The sequence below is a fragment of the Hyaena hyaena genome, unplaced genomic scaffold (genome assembly GCF_003009895.1).
Source record: "Hyaena hyaena isolate Hyena2069 unplaced genomic scaffold, ASM300989v1 scaffold_262, whole genome shotgun sequence".
NCBI classification, from domain to species: Eukaryota; Metazoa; Chordata; class Mammalia; order Carnivora; family Hyaenidae; genus Hyaena; species Hyaena hyaena.
This window is the reverse complement of record NW_024080895.1, coordinates 387,468-406,438: the sequence shown is the minus strand read 5'-3', so window position 1 is coordinate 406,438 and position 18,971 is coordinate 387,468. Positions and strand designations below refer to the sequence as shown.

General features: G+C 35.5%; 1 protein-coding gene and 1 long non-coding RNA gene across 6 annotated transcripts in view; one reads left to right on the top strand and one right to left on the bottom strand.

Moving 5' to 3' along the window:
- Window positions 1-7,143, top strand: part of CNOT2 (CCR4-NOT transcription complex subunit 2) — a 130,119-nt gene extending 122,976 nt beyond the window's left edge. For all 5 annotated transcript variants that reach the window (XM_039245613.1, XM_039245612.1, XM_039245611.1 and 2 more), the window contains one exon: window positions 6,005-7,143. In XM_039245613.1, coding sequence (XP_039101544.1) covers window positions 6,005-6,091 — 87 coding nt within the window. In that variant the 3' untranslated portion in view covers window positions 6,092-7,143. The remainder of the gene's footprint in view (window positions 1-6,004) is intronic.
- Window positions 663-18,742, bottom strand: LOC120240785. Its single transcript, XR_005530722.1, has 3 exons — window positions 18,553-18,742; window positions 18,346-18,444; window positions 663-1,490 (listed from the first exon to the last, which is right to left on the bottom strand). It is a non-coding gene; the product is annotated as an uncharacterized LOC120240785 (long non-coding RNA).
- Between the last annotated feature and the right edge of the window lie 229 nt (window positions 18,743-18,971).

Sequence of the window (18,971 nt, the reverse complement as noted above, 5' to 3'; positions counted from 1 at the left end):
GAAACTGGTATATAAACAGATAATAGGCTTTTTAAAACACACTCCTTGCAGGAAAGATGGTTGAGTTTTTATTTACAAATGATATAAAGAAAGAAAATTGTAAGCATTAACCATGCTTGTTCCTATGACTAGTGTGCTAAGTGTTGGAGGGAAGAGGGCTGTGAGGAACTGGCTTGTTTGGGTTTGCAACTTTTCCTCACAAAAAGCACCTTTCTAACTGTTTTCATGTGCAAAATTTTCATCAGTGTCATAGGATATTTCACATGTATGCAGTGTCTGATGTATGTATGTAGTCTACCTAGTAGAGAATATAACTGACATTTGATTTCATAACTCCAGAATTTCTCTGAATGCCTTCTCCCTTGATGATTCTTAGGATTAAAAACTAAAGAGTTAGTCTGTTTGTTCTCAATAAATTTAAACAGAAGAAAAATATTTCTTGACAATTAGTTCTTTGGATGATTGTTTAGTTGTTGGTTTGGGGTTTTTTCCCTTTTTAGTCAACGCCACTAAGTTAATAAGAAGGTAAAACATTTTAAGAAGACAATAAAATGCTTACCGGATATTTATCACAAAAAAGTTTTACATCATAAGATTTCATATAAATCTTGAGGAAAGAAATAAGATGACCCTGACTTAAAACACAAAACAAGACACACATATGAGAGGTTAAATCTTTTTTTATTATTATTTTGGGTGTTTGTCAATGGTAAGTGTCTTTACTTCTCAGATCAAGTCCATATACCACCATATCTGTATTCAAGTTATTTTAACAGTACTAATTAATAAGCATATCTTGATTCAAAAGGTAGATTCATGACTTAACCTTTTAAGTAGAAATAATTACCTTCATTACGAATAGTACAAGAGACATTGTGTATGTTACCTGTTAAGTATAGTATAGTAGAAAGCTATAATCTTTGTTATTGTAGATTTGAATTTGACTCCTGTTTCTGCTGGTTACGCTTTGACCATGTACAAGTTACTTTTCCATGCCCGCTTCCTTATCTTTTAAATTGAAATCATATTTGCTTCTAGATTGTCTTAAAGATTAAATGAAATTACTCTCTCTCTCTCTCTCTGTCTGTCTCTCTCTCACACACACCTACACACACACACACACACACACACACACACACACGACAATGCTTGGCCCATATTGCACATGAGATTCATGGGAGTACCTGTGGTAGTTTCTTGCAGTTTTTATCATTGTTGTTCTTACAGCTTATTACTATTCTTCCAAAGATGGAAAAATAGTAACTGTTGTTAGGTCAGGTAAGTGGTTCTCAAACTTTAGCTTGAATCAGAATTACCTGGCAGTCTTATTAAAACACAAGTTGCTGAGCCATATCTCCATTGTTTCTGACTTAATAAGTCTATGGATGGGACCCGAGGATTTCCATTTCTAACAAGTTCGCAGGGGATGCCAATGATTTTGCTGGTCTTTGTCTGAAGCCATACTTTAAGAACTTCTCTGTCAGTTCATTCTACAGGAGAGAAAAATGTTATCTTTAGAGGGGGAAAAGATTCTGTTAGTAAATACCTAAAGTTTTCTCTGTTCAATTTGAAGCTTTTTGTTCCATAGCATTGTAAGTTACCCCAGACGTCTACATACGAAAAGGAGTGGATGTTTGCAGTAGATGGTTATGTCATCTTAGTTAAATTTTAGTTCAATATATATGACAGATCAACTTTTGTGTAAAATATCAGTTTCCATAACGAAGCGCTTTCCACAAAATTAAATAGTCAGAAGCAATTTACACTTTAATAGGCCCCTTTTACTTTCCCATAAAAGCAATTCCCCAGTCAGGTAAATGTCATTTTAAAAAGTGTGTGTGTGTGTGTGTGTGTGTGTGTGTGTGTGTGTGTGTGAGAGAGAGAGAGAGAGAGAGAGAGTGAGAGAGAGTGTGTGTGTGAGAGAGAAAGATGTATGTAGTGTACCTGTATAAAATAACAATTTTACCCAACTTTATCTGACTTCTTGTACAGTTGAGCTTTAGTCTTAATCTTTACCTTTAAAATTTTTAGCTCTGAAGTTGGAAAATAAAATTTAAGAACTACCATTAAAGTTTTCCTTTAAAAAGTCTCTTGAGGTATTGATGGCCACTGGCACTAACACTTTTCAACAAAATTATTTCCATAGTGATGAAAGCAAGCAGAAATACTGATTTCTATTAACTATTAATACATAGTTCACTTTTGTTATATTAAAATACAGATTCATGAACTTAAGACAGATTTAAGTTGTATTCACAGAAGAAACTTTTCATAGTGGCATTGGTTTTTTTGTTTTAAAGATGTTTTCAATATTTTCTCAGAAATTGTTTAGGAATTAAGACATTTAGTTCCATTTATGAGAGTTTATTGACTACAGAAAATCCTTTAAAATGCCAAATTAACATCAAAGTCCCCATCTATAAAGTGGGTATAGTTTGCTACTCACAGGTTAAGCAGCAGTATGAATTAGTATTATAAGTGATAGCTTGATGTTATCTTGGTATTTTGAAAAGTATTGATATGTCTTCTCTGAGGTTCTTTCTGTTTCTACAAATTCATATTTTCAGGGAATTGTCAATAAGAAATTCAGTGATTTAAATCAGAAGTATTTCTTACCCCTAAAAATTCCATGACTCTGAGCTAGGAGCCAGCCATATATTTATTTAAAGTATTTGTTGTATGTCAATAATGTTACATAAAAAATTTGGATACAATATATATTCTCCTCTTTCAAGTGATCTTGACTTGATAGCAGGCTATGTGATCTGTCCTATGTAATTTAACTAGAATTATTTAGTATCTCGCTAATTTAAAATAGTGGTCATTCAGATAGTATATATAATCTTAATGAGTAGAATTTTTTAAATAATTTCACTCACTGAATCTTTCGGAGGTAGAGGCTGCTCTGTTATCAATTGCTTTCTCAAACTAAAGATTTAAAAATTGAAGGGGTGCCTGGGTGGCTCAGTTGTTGGGGCATCCGACTTCGGCTCAGGTCGTGATCTCACGCTTTTTGAGTTCAAGGCCCGCGTCTGGCTGTATGCTGACAGCTCAGAGCCTGGAGCCTGTTTCAGATTCTGTGTCTCCCTCTCTCTCTGCCCCTACCCCGCTTGTGCTTTGTCTCCCCAAAATGAATAAATGTTAAAAAAAATTTTTTTTTTTTAATTGAAGAGTTCTTTCAGCCTAACTACCTTGTGGGGCCAACACTGAATAGGATTTCTAATGTTTAGAATTTCTTATCACACCATAGTCTAATATAACATGTGATTTTTTTTTTTTCATTAACTTCACTGGTACACATTAGTATTAGTATATCTTTATATTTTCATCCGAAATAAATACTTTCCTTCAAAGTAATAAAAATTATTTCTAATAAGTATATTTAAGATAGTTGGCAATTTCCTACTTAAATTTCCAATTTAAGTAGAGGATTTATCTTAGTTAAGACAAAGATGACATTATTGAGAATTTGAGAAAACATTGCTGCAGTGTATGTTTCTCTGTGTAATTTGATCAGTGATGTCATTAATGCATTTGTAATAGTTTCATTTGATGGTTCAAATCCAGTGCATATATTTACATTTTACATTACAATAACCTTTTGAGAATATGTAGCCTGATTTTATTAATAGAAAAACTCAGATTTATTTTTTTAATTTTTTTTTAAAAACTCAGATTTAAAAGTTGTTTTAATGTATCTAGATAAGGCTTTCTAGCTTTTTTTAAATCAGACTATAACTTAAAAATCTTTTTTCCATTAAAGCAAATACATAGTTCTACTAATACATAATCTTTGAATATGTCAAAAAATTAAGTGTTTTATTCCTAAAACAAACTGAAAAAACTTGTGTTTTAATATCAGCCATTAATTCACACCTGCTAGGGGCATGACCCTGTTCCAGACAGTAGATAGCTGTCTACACAACAGTCCTGTCCCTACCAGGGAGACACAGGTGTGCTTGTGTGTATGTACATAGAACAAAAGTGTAAAAGAGATGTTACCAACAATTAAAGTTGGGGAGAAAGACACACCAGTATATAAGACTTTGGTACTTATAAAAATACAAAAAAGGCCAAAACAAAGATTTTTTTTAAAAAGACAAAATTTGGCCTGTTTAATTTCTGAATCTCTGATCTGTGAGTTTTAAAGTTCTATTCAAATGTTTATGCTCCCTGAGTTTAAACTGATCTTTTTCTTTTAATAATGTAGGGTGGAAAATATGTGCATTGATGAAGTTATAGTTTAAATTCTAATACTACTGTGTAGTTCACAATGACAAGGACAGGGTAACCGAACAAAACAAAACTTCTGTAACTTCGATCATGGGACCTATGATTTGGTACAGTTACATACAGACTTTTTACCCTGCAACTACATGTATTTTGGGATTAAATTGCCAATTTTGATATCTAAAGAATGACACAACAAGAAGGCATTTTCGTCACTAATTTAGTATTCTTCTTAAGCCAGGCAGTAAGTTTCTTTTTAAAACTTAGGGGTACGGAGAGAGAGGGTGCGTGAGACAGGTGCTTATCCAGTGCATTAGGGGGCTGTGGTGATTGTGATGGTGGTTCTGGCGTTTGCTAGTTTTAATGATAAGCAGGCAGCCTGTGTGCCTTAGTTACTCTGTCCTATAAAGTGAACCATTTTAGGTTAAAGTCTTTACAGTGCCTTCTTTATAAACTTTTGTCATTGGGCTGAATTTTTTCAACACTCCTGTACAGGGAGTGTAATGACGTAAATCTATTTGGATCTTGGGCTAAAACTATTAAAAATAATGTGCTAACATCAGAAAGTCATGGTCTGGATCCTAATTCTAGATCTGCCATATACTATGTGATTTGGGCAGGTTACTTGTCGGCCTTATTACTTCCGGGTGCAAAATGAAGATTATGATATTTATAGAGTTATCAGGAAGATTAGAGTAAAATTAGCTGTGTCCCTGGTTTGGGCACATACTAGGCTTTCAGTTGTTAATGTAATAGTGTTAAATTTTAAATACATTATTCAGTATCTCAATTTAATTATTATGACCTAGCTTTTCATTGTAATTTAATAATGGAAACATCCATTTTAGAATCAATTTGAAACAAGATAGGGATGGTAAAAATACGTTAACCTGTAATGGTAACTTTACTTGCTGGCTTCTTTAATACATAATATATATCAAGGTTCATAATTTTTAAAATGGGATTGATTTAGTTTGTGCTGTAGTTGAATTCAAATTGTAGAATTAGTAATTTTATAACCTCTTTTTGGATTTGCAAAGGTTTATTTTTGGGGTTTTTAAAAAAAATATACTAAATTATCTTCTGCATCTCTCTTAATCTTAGGAAGTGTCATAAAGAAATTACTTCACCATTCTCAAATTTTAAAACTCATGAAGTTAATGTATTTTGAAGGTTTAATTAAAATGAGCTCTGCAGTCTGTCTTGAGATGTGCCTACATCAAAACCGTGGCACAGTTTGCATTGGCACTTAAATCTTTTCAGTGCTTTGGGTTTGAAATGGCAAGTCTGGAGATGTGCGAGTTACAAGTTCATTGTTTTCCCCAGATTTTAATGACGTTATAATAAATTTATGCTTGCTGTTTTTTCCTAAAGTGTAATAATTACAAATTGGGAAAACACATTTTTCAGTTTTATGCTTCATTTAAATATCCTGTAATTTTCAGTGCTTTTTACTAGCGACACAGTACTTGCTGCTCAAACTTTTATTTTTTAGCAAAAAAAACTGCTTAGAGTTTCAGTGTTTATAAAATAGATGTTCATGAATAGTCTTTCACACAAAGTCTGTATTTTTATACTTAACCAGATAGAAACTACAGCATGTTACTTTTTCTTCAAGCTCTATTTTACTTAGTGGGAAAAGAGTTGGTATATCTGTATATGTGTTCATTCTCGTACATGTAGGTATTTTGTTTATCTAATAAAATATATTTTGACAAACATCTGAGATCAGAGGGAGAGGAAATCATCTAAATTCTTGAATTTGGTTTTATAGGAGTTTCATCTGGAATATGACAAATTAGAAGAACGGCCTCACCTGCCATCCACCTTCAACTACAACCCTGCTCAGCAAGCCTTCTAAACAAAGACTTCCCTTTTCTTGGGGTATGGCTGTCTCAGCACAATACTCGACAGAACTGCAGAACTGATGTGGCTCAGGCACCCTGGTTTTAATTCCTTGAGGATCTGGCAATTGGCTTATGCAAAGGGTCACCATTTGAGGTCCTGCCTTACTAATTATGTGCTGCCCAACAACTAAATTTGTAATTTGTTTTTCTCTAGTTCGAGCAGGGTCTGAATTTTTTTCATTTATTTTCTTTTTTGCCAGCAGACAGACTTGGGTCTGTAAAGGAAGTACACTGACAGAAGTTTACCATTTAGTTTCTAAAATGTAAAAAAGAAAACCCACAAAAGACTCCACAAAATTAGACCACAAAATTTGCATTGTTCATTGTAGCACTATTGGTAATAAAATAACAAATGTTTGTGCATTTTTATGTGAAGATCCTTCTCGTATTTCATTTGGAAAGATGAGCAAGGTCTGCTTCCTTCATTTTACTTCCCCTTCTGTTTTTGAAAGGCAGTTTCGCCAAGCTTAACGCAAGAATATCTGACTGTTTAGAAGAAAGATATTGCCACAATCTCTGGATGGTTTCCAGGGTTGTGTTATTACTGAGCTTCATCTTTCCAGAATGAGCAAAACACTGTCCAGTCTTTGTTACAATTTTGTAATAAATGTGTACATTTTTTTTAAATTTTTGGACATCACATGAATAAAGGTATGTATGTACGAATGTGTATATATTATATATATGACATCTATTTTGGAAAATGTTTGCCCTGCTGTACCTCATTTTTAGGAGGTGTGCATGGATGCAATATATGAAAATGGGACATTCTGGAACTGCTGGTCAGGGGACTTTGTCGCCCTGTGCACTAAAGGGCCAGATTTTCAGCAGCCAAGGACATCCATACCCAAGTGAATGTGATGGGACTTAACGAAGTGAACTGAGACAATTCACTCTGGCTGTTTGAACAGCAGCGTTTCATAGGAAGAGAAAAAAGATCAATCTTGTATTTTCTGACCACATAAAGGCTTCTTCTCTTTGTAATAAAGTAGAAAAGCTCTCCTCACTGCAGTGTTGACTTTGATTTGAAATTGTGAAATTATTTCTTCAACATGAAAAATAGAACATCCCCCAACCCTCAAGTTTTACAGCTATCTAACTGAACGGCGTGACTAAACATTTAAAATGTAGGGTTTTTTTTTCAGCTTTTGAAAAGTAATTTGATGGAACCATATATCATTTTACTTGTAGCTTAAAAATGCAGATACATTTGTAGTTATTAACCAAGTTCAAAACAGAAACTATTTTTTAAAAGAGTTATGGCTGCCTTAGAGATAAAATTTCGTGAACGCTGGTGGGACCCTGTCAAAATATTCTTGAGAGAAATATGGGAGAAATGTCTTGATAGACCTTGAAGATTTACCTTTAAGAAATAATAAGCAAATTAAGGTAAGCCAAAAGTGGGAGTGAGGTAGATGGCCTGAATGTTTCACATTTATAAGTTGATGGATTCTTTTCCATCTAAAGAAAATTGCTTTTTAAATATGTCTGGAGACTGAAGGTTCAAACACTAGAGATAGTAAAAAAGGCAGTGAGTTTTGATTCTCTAAATTTCATTTTTAACCTATTTTTCTATGAAGAGTGAAAGTTTATTGTCATTTATCAAATCATGTTTGAAAATGAAACATTTATGACATTGCTGTGTTTGTGTATCAGGAATATAAAATGACTTAAGATTTACCTTTTTCTATGTATTTTAAGATATGGAGAAACTGACATAAAGTATCAGGAGTTTTTAATCTTTCAGATTTAAACCAAAGCATCTCCTCTGTAGGAAAGATGGATGGCACTTACATCATTGTAGTTTTAACTGTTGTGCACAAAACCTTCTCACATCTTCTCACATCATATTGGACATAAACCAGAATAAAATCCTAGAAATTGATTTATTTTTAAAAAAGCATTACATTTTTTTTCATAATAATTGACTTTGTAAAATGTAACTTTTCCTACATAACCATGAGAAACAGGTTAGAAAAAGGGGATGGGGAAGGGAAAGGGGATCTTTATTTCTGTGAGTATAAACATAACAGTATAGAGTATCCTCATGATCATGATTGGGACTTTTGTGAATGACTCAGAAAAGCAAGATAGCTCATCATATCAAGTGGTCTGTTGTCTCGGCTCTAGTTGTTTGTTTTAATGGCCATATGGAGAGTTTTAAGTGCACACTTTTTCAGTTTTCTGAGTTTTTACCCTGAATCATCAAAATAAGAAAACTATTGCATGTAAACCAACTTTTTATAACTTGTTAATATCTGAAATTACCATGCCCTTGACTCCAAAATCCAAGTTTTAAAAATCTATTTGAAATCTTTTGAAGTACTATATTAAACTCTTTAACATAACGCACTGTTATATTCTTTGGTTTTATAACTTGTGGTTATACGTGCCCAGAGGTTGGCCTGAACTAAGATTTCACATTTTCTTTCATTGGTTTAATTCTGTTAAATTTTCCCTATATAACTAGTGACATAGATGTGTACCTTGTTAAATAATTTTTGTGATTATACTATAATTGGCTCTGGGGGCGGGGGGAAGCTATTTAATTGCAAAAGAAAGTCCTTTCACCTATTTAGTTTCAAATACCTATTCTGTGCTTCTTGTGGTCATACCATAATTTATATGATGAAACTCCATTTTCAGGGATTTTTTTCCACTGCACAAAGTTTTCCTTAGGTTAAAAAAAATTTTTTTAAGAACTGAAAGTTTATTTGAATTCTTACAGTATAATATAAAGCCAGCCACTCAACTGGTGTTTTCCTTTTTGCCACTGAACTTGGGACACAATAGGTGCTTGATAAATACATGTTGGTTGAATGATAATAAATTGATATCTCAGTTTGAAAATAAAATGTACAAATTTAAAGCATTGGGCTTTGAAATAATTTACTATCTTTTTGCTGTAATTTCATTTTCAAAAGAATTCGTTTTAAAGCATTTTCAATTAACTTTCAAAACTTTCAAATTTTTCCCTTCCCACCCTTTCTAATTGACCCTTCCTCTAAATCCTTCATTCGAAAACAGATCTTCCATCCTGTTACACTGAGTGCATGTAAAATATGTGGCATTTGAGCATGCCTGCAAAGAAAGGCACATTTATTTAATTTAGATTTGCTTACTAGCATCAATTCTGCAGAAAGTTTCTAAAAAACTAAAACTAAATGTGCACATGCATCTACACAAAAGGTATGTTCATATTTAATGTTCTCTTAACTAGTAGTTTGTGTAATTAAAAAAGAAGACCTAGAAATACCTACTATTTGGTTCCATTAAGACCATTAAGATAATAAGCCAGACTTCTCTCGATGCCTTTTTAAAACAGGTCCTAATCGCATGTCAGAAGGCTCTTTTCTTGCCACTAGCATTGCCAGTGAGTTGGACCACATTATGAATACATGACAGATCTACGAGATGAAGCAAGTAAATACAATGCGAGTCAAAATTGAGATATAAATCTAACCCTGTAATTTTGTGTGTTAAGTTGCATCGAATAGGATACATTGAGTCAAGATCATTACTTTTGCACTTTGGTTGCTAAAAGAATAAATTATGGTGGAATGTAATGTCTTAAAGAGTGGTTCATATGTATGTAGATCAATGTAAATTGTAACTGGTTCCAAAATACTGATGTAATTTTCATCTACTTTAAGAATAGTGCTCATAGGGTGCCTGGGTGGCTCAGTCAGTTAAGCATCTGACTTCGGCTCAGGTCATCTCTCATGGTTCACAGGTTCAATCCCCGTATTGGGCTCTGTACTGACAGCTCAGAGCCTGGAGCCTGCTTCTGATTCTGTGTCTCCCTCTCTCCCCGTCCCTTCCTTCCTCCCTCCCTCCCTCTCTTCTTGCTCTCAAAAATAAATAAAAATATAGTGCTCAGAACAAGGTAGGAAGCCTGCTGTATTTTAAGAGCTGCTATGACGGGTAGGCAGGAGAATAGAATGTGGCATGGCTTCTAGCTGCCAAGCAATATACTATGTGTTTGACATACGTTATGGTATCCGATCTTTAGCATAGTGTCATGAAGTACTCCATTTTACATTAAATTTAAAATATACACCAAAAACCCCATGAAGTAGGAATGTTTAGGAATAAACTCTAGAAACATGGTGTCTGTCTTCAGGTATCAAATTCAAGAGTTGTCAAAGATTCTTTTGTGTGACTGAAGAACAGAACTTGGACTGATCAAAGAAAAAGATTTTGGTGTGGTATTAAAAGTGAGGTAATTAAGATTTTGGAATGAGTTGCTTTTTAAGGCATTAGATTCAACCTCAGAACATAATCAAGGAGAGACACTGGACAGTATTCTGTGCATAAGGTAAGGAGTTGGACTGGATGGCCGCCAATGTTTCTGTTCACTGAAAAAGTATTGAAGTGGGATAATTACTGAGTTTTAGCAAAACTAATTGCCAAACATTGTAAAGTACACCTTTCTGCATACTACTAAAGAAGAAGGAAGGAACTCAAACTATGATAATCCATGAATTACAAAAATGCATACCAATTTCAAGGATATCATGCATGGGAAAAATGTGCATCTTAGAATTGATGAGATGTAGATCTTGGAGAAGAGACAAATAATGGACAACCTAAGAGGAGACATGACAGCTGCTTCAAATACAGGAGGGACTTAAGAGGGCAAGCCTCAAACCAGCAGCTGGACCTTGGATAAGTCACATTAGGTTCTGCATATCAAGGTGCTGGCCCACAGTACTGTTAAATGAAGGATTCCATCAACAAACATGTTCAAATAAATTGGATGCCTATCAACTGCTATTGAGAGAACTGCCTTTTTGAGTAAAACGTTGGATTTGATCACTTCTAGGCCTCTTTCAGCTCTTTAGAAGAAGTTGATACCGTGTCTTGATCTGAAGTTGAGGAATATGATGTCTTCAAGGGCTGAAGTGTTACTTAGTATTTAAGTGCTAAATACTTAAAGCATTGACCTAGTCCAAATGTGCTATTTTGTGAGTCCTAGAGGTTTACTTAAAATTGCTGCTCTATCTTTGGAAAGATTTAAATAATCAAAACAAGAATTCTAGAGTGCAACTTCAACTTTTTTTTTTTTTTTTTTTACTTTAGGAGTAAGACTACGAAACAGTTGTAAAGCACAGCAAACAGTAAATCATATATTACGTGTATATTCCCCAGATTTACTTCTATATTCCAGTGCTACATTAAAGGAAGGAAGAGACCATTTTTTGATAAGTTTTGAGATATTTAGCCTGAAATTATACATTGCATTAGTGTTCAAGCTCATGTTTTCTGATACAGTAGTGGTCACAAACCTTAAGTAGTAATCCTGTTTCTTGTATAAAGAGAAAACTGATCATGAAATTTGATGTGTAAAAATACCAGTTTGAATGCAGTTGGCTCCAGGAGCTCACCAGAGGCAAAGTTATCCTCTAGGTAATTTTCAGACTTTATGTGCACCTGAGGAGCATGTTCAAAATATCAGTTATAGGCCTCCTACTTATATACTTACTTACTCATTCAGAGCACAAGCAGGGGAGGGGCAGAGGGAGAGGATATCAAGCACATGACCTGAACTGAACCCAAGAAAAGGACTGAGGAAGCCACCCAGGCAGGCGCTCCTGGGTCTCCTATTTAGATACTCTGTCTCCAGTGTCTAGGGAGAAGCCAGGAATATATACTGTAGTAAATGTTAGTCATTTCTGAAGTTAGTGAACTGCAGTTTGCACTTCAACTATACTTTGCCTATTGTGCAAGTACTGGGATAAAATCCAAAATCTTAAAGTTTAGGTGAAATCCAACTAAGTAACTGGGATAATGCATTCCTGTGTAACGGGGCCATTCACTTCTTCCTGATCAAAGTTCTAGCGCAGAAACCACATTATTACAGTAGTACTTAATAGAGCAAAATACAAGGAACACTAAATCTGTTCCTGAGTATAAAACAGCAAGGATTTTTCATTTTATTTTAATAAACTTTACTATTCCGTGGGGACATTTTTGTTAGACTTCCACTTCAGTTTGTATGCATAAAAACTGCTAAGGGCAACTGTGCATTATAAATTCTATGTCCATCAAATGAAAGATTTTTCTTTAGTCATCCTGTTGTATATACTATGACTTGAGAAAATCTGAATGATGTATTTCTTTATTGGAAGAATTCAGTTTAAAAAGCTAATCATTTCCAGGTGCTTGCCATACAGTTTTCCTTCAGTCACATAAATGACTTTGTGAAACTGTCATAAAATTCACATTGGTAAGTCTTCATTGTAATAATTTCCTGTCTCTGTTGAAAACTCAAATTGCATAGTCTCAGTTTAGGCTCACCATTTGACATATGCCAAAATAGTTTAGCTACTACCTACCTTTTTAAAAAGCATTTTATTTTTGATAATCTTTTGCTCGACGTGGGGTTTAAATTCATGACCCCAAGATCAAGAGTCACATGCTTTCCGACTGAGCCAGCCAAGCACCTCCAAGACTACTATATAGCAAAACGGATTTTTCACTCATCATGTGACTAATCCTAGTGTCCATTTCCAAGGCCTGATAGGCCTCTACCACACTTGCAAATATGTTTTGACATTTTGTTAGAGAAGGTGAAATAAAATTGGCCCTACTTATGGCAGAGAGTGGTAGTTCTTTCATACAATAGAGAAAAGTAGGTAAGGAAAACAGGATATTTCACTGACTCAGAGAGCTGGTCTCTAATTTTCATAAGCATATCCTGAAAAATAATATTCTAGTAATTTGCATTGTATTTGCCTAAGTAACATTTTAACTACATACTTCCTAAAACTTTGAACAGGTCATTTTTTTCCCCCAAGCCAGTCAATTCTCTAGTGTATATTAAAGGTAATTTTTGTTGTAACACACGAGGTTCCTCTAAACATTTTGGAAGAAATGTATCAAATTTCAAGGGTGGTATAATGTCAACAAATGGCTGATTTTCCTTGATTCTTCTTAGGATCAGCCCTATTGATACTCATTTATAATGAAAAGAAATTTTTAAGAGTAAACATTGATTATTCAAAAATATACAGCTCAATGAGAAGAAGTTATATGTGGGACTGCCATGAACAGTTTCATCTTTTGTATAAAAATAAAGATTTGGGGCAGCCAGAATGTTTGGAAGCTACCTTTAAATCTGTTACATACTGAACACTTATTTTAAGATGTAGTTTTAATTATCATATGTAGCAGTTGCATGAAAACTGGGCTGTCTTTTTTTTTTTTTAAGATTCTATTTTTAAGTAAGCTCTGCACCCAGTGTGGGGCTTGAACTCATAACCCCGAGGTCAGGAGTCACATGCTGTACAGATTGAGCCAGCCAGGTGCCCCAAAACTGGACTATCTTAAAAGAAAATGTGAGCTATTAAATCTTTCCCTCTTAAGAGAGTCAGACATGTTTGATGTTTTATTTAGAATGTTTTAAGTAATTTATTATCTTCAAATGGTTAATATTCTTCAAATATGAAACAAGTTGAATGAAAATATTTTTAGAAAGGGGTGGGGCAGAGAGTGAGGGAGAGATAGAATCCCCTCCGTCCTGTCCGTTGAGAGCCCGATGATGGGGCTAGATCCCATGAATCGTGAGATCATGATGTGAGCTGAAATTGAGCCCATCGTTTAACCAACTGAGCTACCCTAAAATATACCTGTTTTTAAAATGCAAGTCACATGTTTCTTCTTTGCTCAAAAAGTGTTATTCCCACTCTTGATATCAGCTCAGGTCATGATCTCTTGGTGGTGAGATTAAGCACCCCATTGGGCTCTGTGTTGAATGTGGAGGCTGCCTAAGATTCTCCCTCTCCCTCTGCCCCTCCCCAGCTTTTGTGTACTCTCAAAAAAAGCTACCTCCAGATTTCCTTTTTAAATGTAAAGTTTTATACATATTTTTTTCATCTCACTCTAAATGACTTAATATTAAATATTAGTTGACTTGCACATCACTATTGGGAATCCAAATTCTGTCTAATTAAGATGAACCAAAATCATTTTCCTGGCTTCTCTCTGTATTTGCAATGGCATTGTTCATTAAAGAACAACAAAATCCGTCATCCCAGTAGTGGCTGTTAGGTTGGATAGCATGGAAAAGAAAGATGTAGACCTTTGTTTTAGAGAATGTTAAAACTAGGTATCCTTTCCAACTTTGAATTATCTTTTTTTATGTTTAAGCATTTGAGGGTAAGGACACAATCCTAGTTTTCCAAACCATTAACCAAAGGGAATGCCGACTAAACTAAAGTTTAGTATAAGAAGAAAAGGCCTAGAAGGAACCAGGATAGCTGTCTTCCCACATCTGAAGTGGAATAATTTGGGTTTTTTGTTTTTGTTTTTGTTTTAAAAAATAACCTCTATGCCCAGTGGTGGGGCTTGAAATTAGGATTCTGATCCTGAGATCAGAAGTAGCATGTTCTACCAACTAAGCCAGCCAGGTGCCTCTGAGGTGAAATTTTTCTTAAAGCAGATTATCTTACATAACACCAGAGGACAAATTAAAAACCTTTACATGGATATTATGGCAAGGCAGATTTCTATTTACAAGAAAGTACTACTTCATATATTTTTTAGAGGTCCAAAGAGCACATGGACAGCATTAGGAGTTCATGAATTTTTCAGCACTGGAAATGTCCAAGCAAAGCAAGAAAGGTATTGGAAATATTAGATGATTTCCTGCATTAAGAGGAGGGTAGGCTCTTCTACCTTAGAACTAGTGTTTTTATCAACATCCAGTTGTTCCCTGTTTTACTTCTACTTGAATATAGCTTGAATTTCTAACAAGCTCATCTGAAACCTAAATATTACACTTAATCTTCCTCTTCCACATAAAGCCATACTACTTATATTTGCTATGCATCTAAAAAACAGCTATTTTCAACACAAGTGATTCAGAGTGAGATTAAATTGGAGGAACTGGTTAAATCACTAGATCCTTCATCCGCTACCCACGTCTCCCTTCACAGGTTTCAGAGGAGGGATTTGATCAAGCCTAACTCTACTCAAGTGTAAGTATGCACATTTTAAATCCTATGGTATTACCTATGTTTATTTTTTACTAAATACAAAAACTTCTTAGATATTTCAGAATATAGCAGAAAATGGACCTCATAATCTGGCACTGTCAAGTATGTGTATAGTTTTACTGGGTACCCTTGTTGCCTCTTCATCTCATGCGAAGATTAAATTAGGGCCTTTGCTTATATTAGGTACTCAGTAGTAGGCCCATTTATCCAAAGACAAATGCTATCTCTGTTAGCCACTATGCTAGGAGGCGCTCTCCATGTTTTTGAATTAATAAAAGACCTTTGATTTGACTATGTACTGTTAGATACCAATAGCAAAGTTTCCGAAGAACAAAGTCACCTTCGAATAAAGATCAGAATCAAGAATCTTCTAGTCCAACCCTTTCACAAGAGGAAGAGGAAACAATGTAAGAACATTAATTATTTATGTCAAAGTATTTACTATTAAATGTTGGGACCACAACCGCTTAGCTCTTGCTTTCTAATTCCAAAGCTCATTTCCCTTTTACTACATATACGTATGTATTACCTCCCATAGAAGTTCACTGTCATTAACATGAAAGGTAACAGGTGATAAGAGTTTAGGAAATCTAGCCATACTTCTACTGTATTATGAATGTACTAATATGAAGTGATTGTGCTTTTTGCTTCCCTTCCTCAACTGGAAACAAATGCTATATGCAAACAAATCTGAACTTAAAGATATTTTTAATAATCATTCTTTACTATTTCAAACCAAATGCAGTCTTTGGTTGCATCCTTTCCCGCTTAATGTTGAGTTAGGTGATATTTAAGGTCCCTTCCTGTTTTAATGATTAGAAATATAGAAAGTAGTATGTAGTGTTCTCAATAACAACTATATGTTCAATATAATAGGTAAAATTTATGGACAGGAAAAAATAAAAATTAAAAAAATAAATTTATTTTGAATTTAAAATTCTGAGACTAATATTTAACATTCACCATAAAGCATGGCAAGAAAGTTAGTTTCTTGGTATCAGCAAGCTGGAAATTACTGACGTAGCTCAACTGTAAGTCATTTCAGTCAAGACTAAATAAAGCAGAAACAGTTTTCTATGACAACAAATTTGTTAATTGCATAAGCTGAATGAAAAGATAAAATTTTCTATATAGTGTTCTTTGTTGGATCGTTCATGCTTTCATTCATGTTTATTCTTATCTAAGTATTCTAGTGGCAAACATCTAAAACCCATCAAGGAGGTGAATTTTAATGAGAAAAGGTGATGATGCAATATTAATTTTCTGTCCTATGTTCTTTAGTTATTTAAGAGTGTATAGTGGCAGTTTGTTGTTGAAAAACTTCACAATGTGCCAATATTTAAAACAGTGTATAAACACTTTCTCAACATGCTCTAAATTCCTCTCTACTCCTAGGATACCAAAGCTGTCCTTATGATAATTCTTTCTGAAATCTTTTAATAAAAATATACATATGAAATTGTATATTGCAGCTTTAACATTAGTCACAGGGCTTCTTGAATACTAATGAGAACAAATTATGGAAAACAATGGTTTTAATTTTATTTTTGTTTTGAAAAGAACGTCAAGGATTGGCCATGATTCTCCTGAAAACATTGCTGCAGACAATGATGTACACCAAATAAGTTGGTCTGGTTCTGTGTATCACATCTGTAATCTTAATTTTAATTGGTGGTGAACCAGGCAAAGAACTTTTATTAAAATCTGCCTCTGCCCTCCAGAAAAACAAGATGCCAAGTCTCTTCAGAGCTTAGCATCTCTGAGGTTCCCAAGCGTTCTTACCACTGTTCTAACTTAGAGAGTCAATAGTGACTCATTTTCAGAAACTGAGGGGCTTACTGAATGTTAGAAATGGGATACGGCAGCTCCAACTCAAGTAAATGAAACTAATAACAAACACCATGTTCCATTAAGGATAAAGTAGAAATTTATTTAATGTGGGAAGACTTATGATATGTTTGACTTTCCATAAGAAAGACATGAAGATGTTGAAAGGGTTCAGAAAAAAAGAAAAGCTAATTAAAAATAGGAAATAAGGGGAAAAGTAAATGTTTAAAGAACAGAAGGCTAGATGGCAACAGTTTCTTCATATATTTTAATTATAAGGAAGGAGAGTGACCTAATGCAGAACTGGGGGTGGGGGTGGGGGATGGATTTGAAAGCCCTTAAGATTTTAAGTTAAATTAAGGCAGAATTTTCTGATACTTGGAGACCATCTTCAGTTTTGAGGCAGAGGGCTCATCTACAGAACTCTTTGAGCTCTGGAATCACTGAAAAATTAATCATATTTATTAAATTATCTTTGGGCATCCCTATCCCTGTGTTTTAAGACCACTGATAAGAGTTAATTCTGCCTCAGGATTAAGTTGCTCAGCATACCAAGGTAGAATAATTGGATCTTGTTATCTGCTCACTGCCACCTCAGATCTTAGGCTGGCTTGAGCGTTCTTGAAAAGAAAGATTATAACCTGCAGTAGGAAAAAGATTCGGGCCAGAGATATGTGATCTAAGGTTAAGCTGCTTCAACTATTAAATTAAATTTCCCTTTCACATAGTGGAATCACCAGCAATTGTCTTCATTCCAACGGAAAGGGAAGAAAATCACATAATTCTTAGGAAAGAAGGAAATCTATTCTCTCAAAGCTTGAAAGGTATTAAAGTACAAGGTTTGTCTTCCTGATTTGGAAGTTTTCCAAACCCTGGGTCTTCTTAATTTTTTCAGAAAAACACTTAGGGCCCTTCCTGTAATTTAAACTTGTTTTGCTCCTTCCTTGGAAATACTGTTACCTACCACATAAAGGAATGAGTACTTCAAAGTAACATATCAGAACTGCAGTTGAAAGATACTTAATACCAGTTAAGTAGTAACATTTGAAATCCAAGAAAAAGAAGTCAAGAATTCCATGATTCGGTGTTTCCATATTCATCAGAAACATAACTGAATTTAATTAAGAGTATATCCATTTGGGACTTGCAAATCAGGTGAACGATATGATTATATACTTTGCAAAGAAGTGAACATTTTGATTCTTCAAAATGTAGGTCGAGCTAGTTCTCAAGTTGGATATTATGATAGAAGCGTGGCTTGGAAAAAGATAATCTTTAAGGAAAAAAAAAAGGGTCATGAAAAGAATGGAAGCCGAACGTATGCACAGAAGAGGAGGGGGTGGAAGAATGAAGAGAGGAGAATGCAGCTCGAGAAACGGTACCTGTCCCAAAGCGGGGGGGTCTGCGCGCCGCTGCCGCCTCGCACAGCGCTCCCGGGAAGTGCATCTACGAATTCCGGGTGGGCCAGGGTGGCAAGGTTCCTAAGGAAGGAAACAACAGAAAGGATTCTGTTCTCGGGAGTCCGGGAGCGAGGGGACCGTCCTGAGAGGGAAAGTGGTGTCTCCATTCAGGGCGGCAAAGGTGTGCACCTGTTTCCTTCGGTCCCTACTCAGTCAGCCCCAGCGTCGCAACAGATCGAGCTGGAGTCCACCCGGCTGCCGGACACCTAAGTTTCCGCTTGGTTCAGCCAGGACCCAAGCCGCGAGTTTCCGTGGTCTTGCCAGTCGCAGGCTCCCGCCCCACGCGCGATGCCTCCACCGAAAAGTCCTCCTGGATTAGCCTGTCTCACCCCTACCCTGGCGCCCTCAGGCCCGCGCCGAGGCGGCTGGGAGAGTAGGACCCTCCGGCCGGACAGTTGCAGCGCTCGCTGGGCGCGGAAGCGGGCGGGTGGTGGCGGCGGGTCACGCCCCCCGCCCCGCCGCGAGCGGGGCCGCGCGCGCGCCCAGGCCCGGGAGCGTGTGGCGGGGATCTCCCCGGGGCGCGCCCAGCGCACGCCTCCACCCCGGGG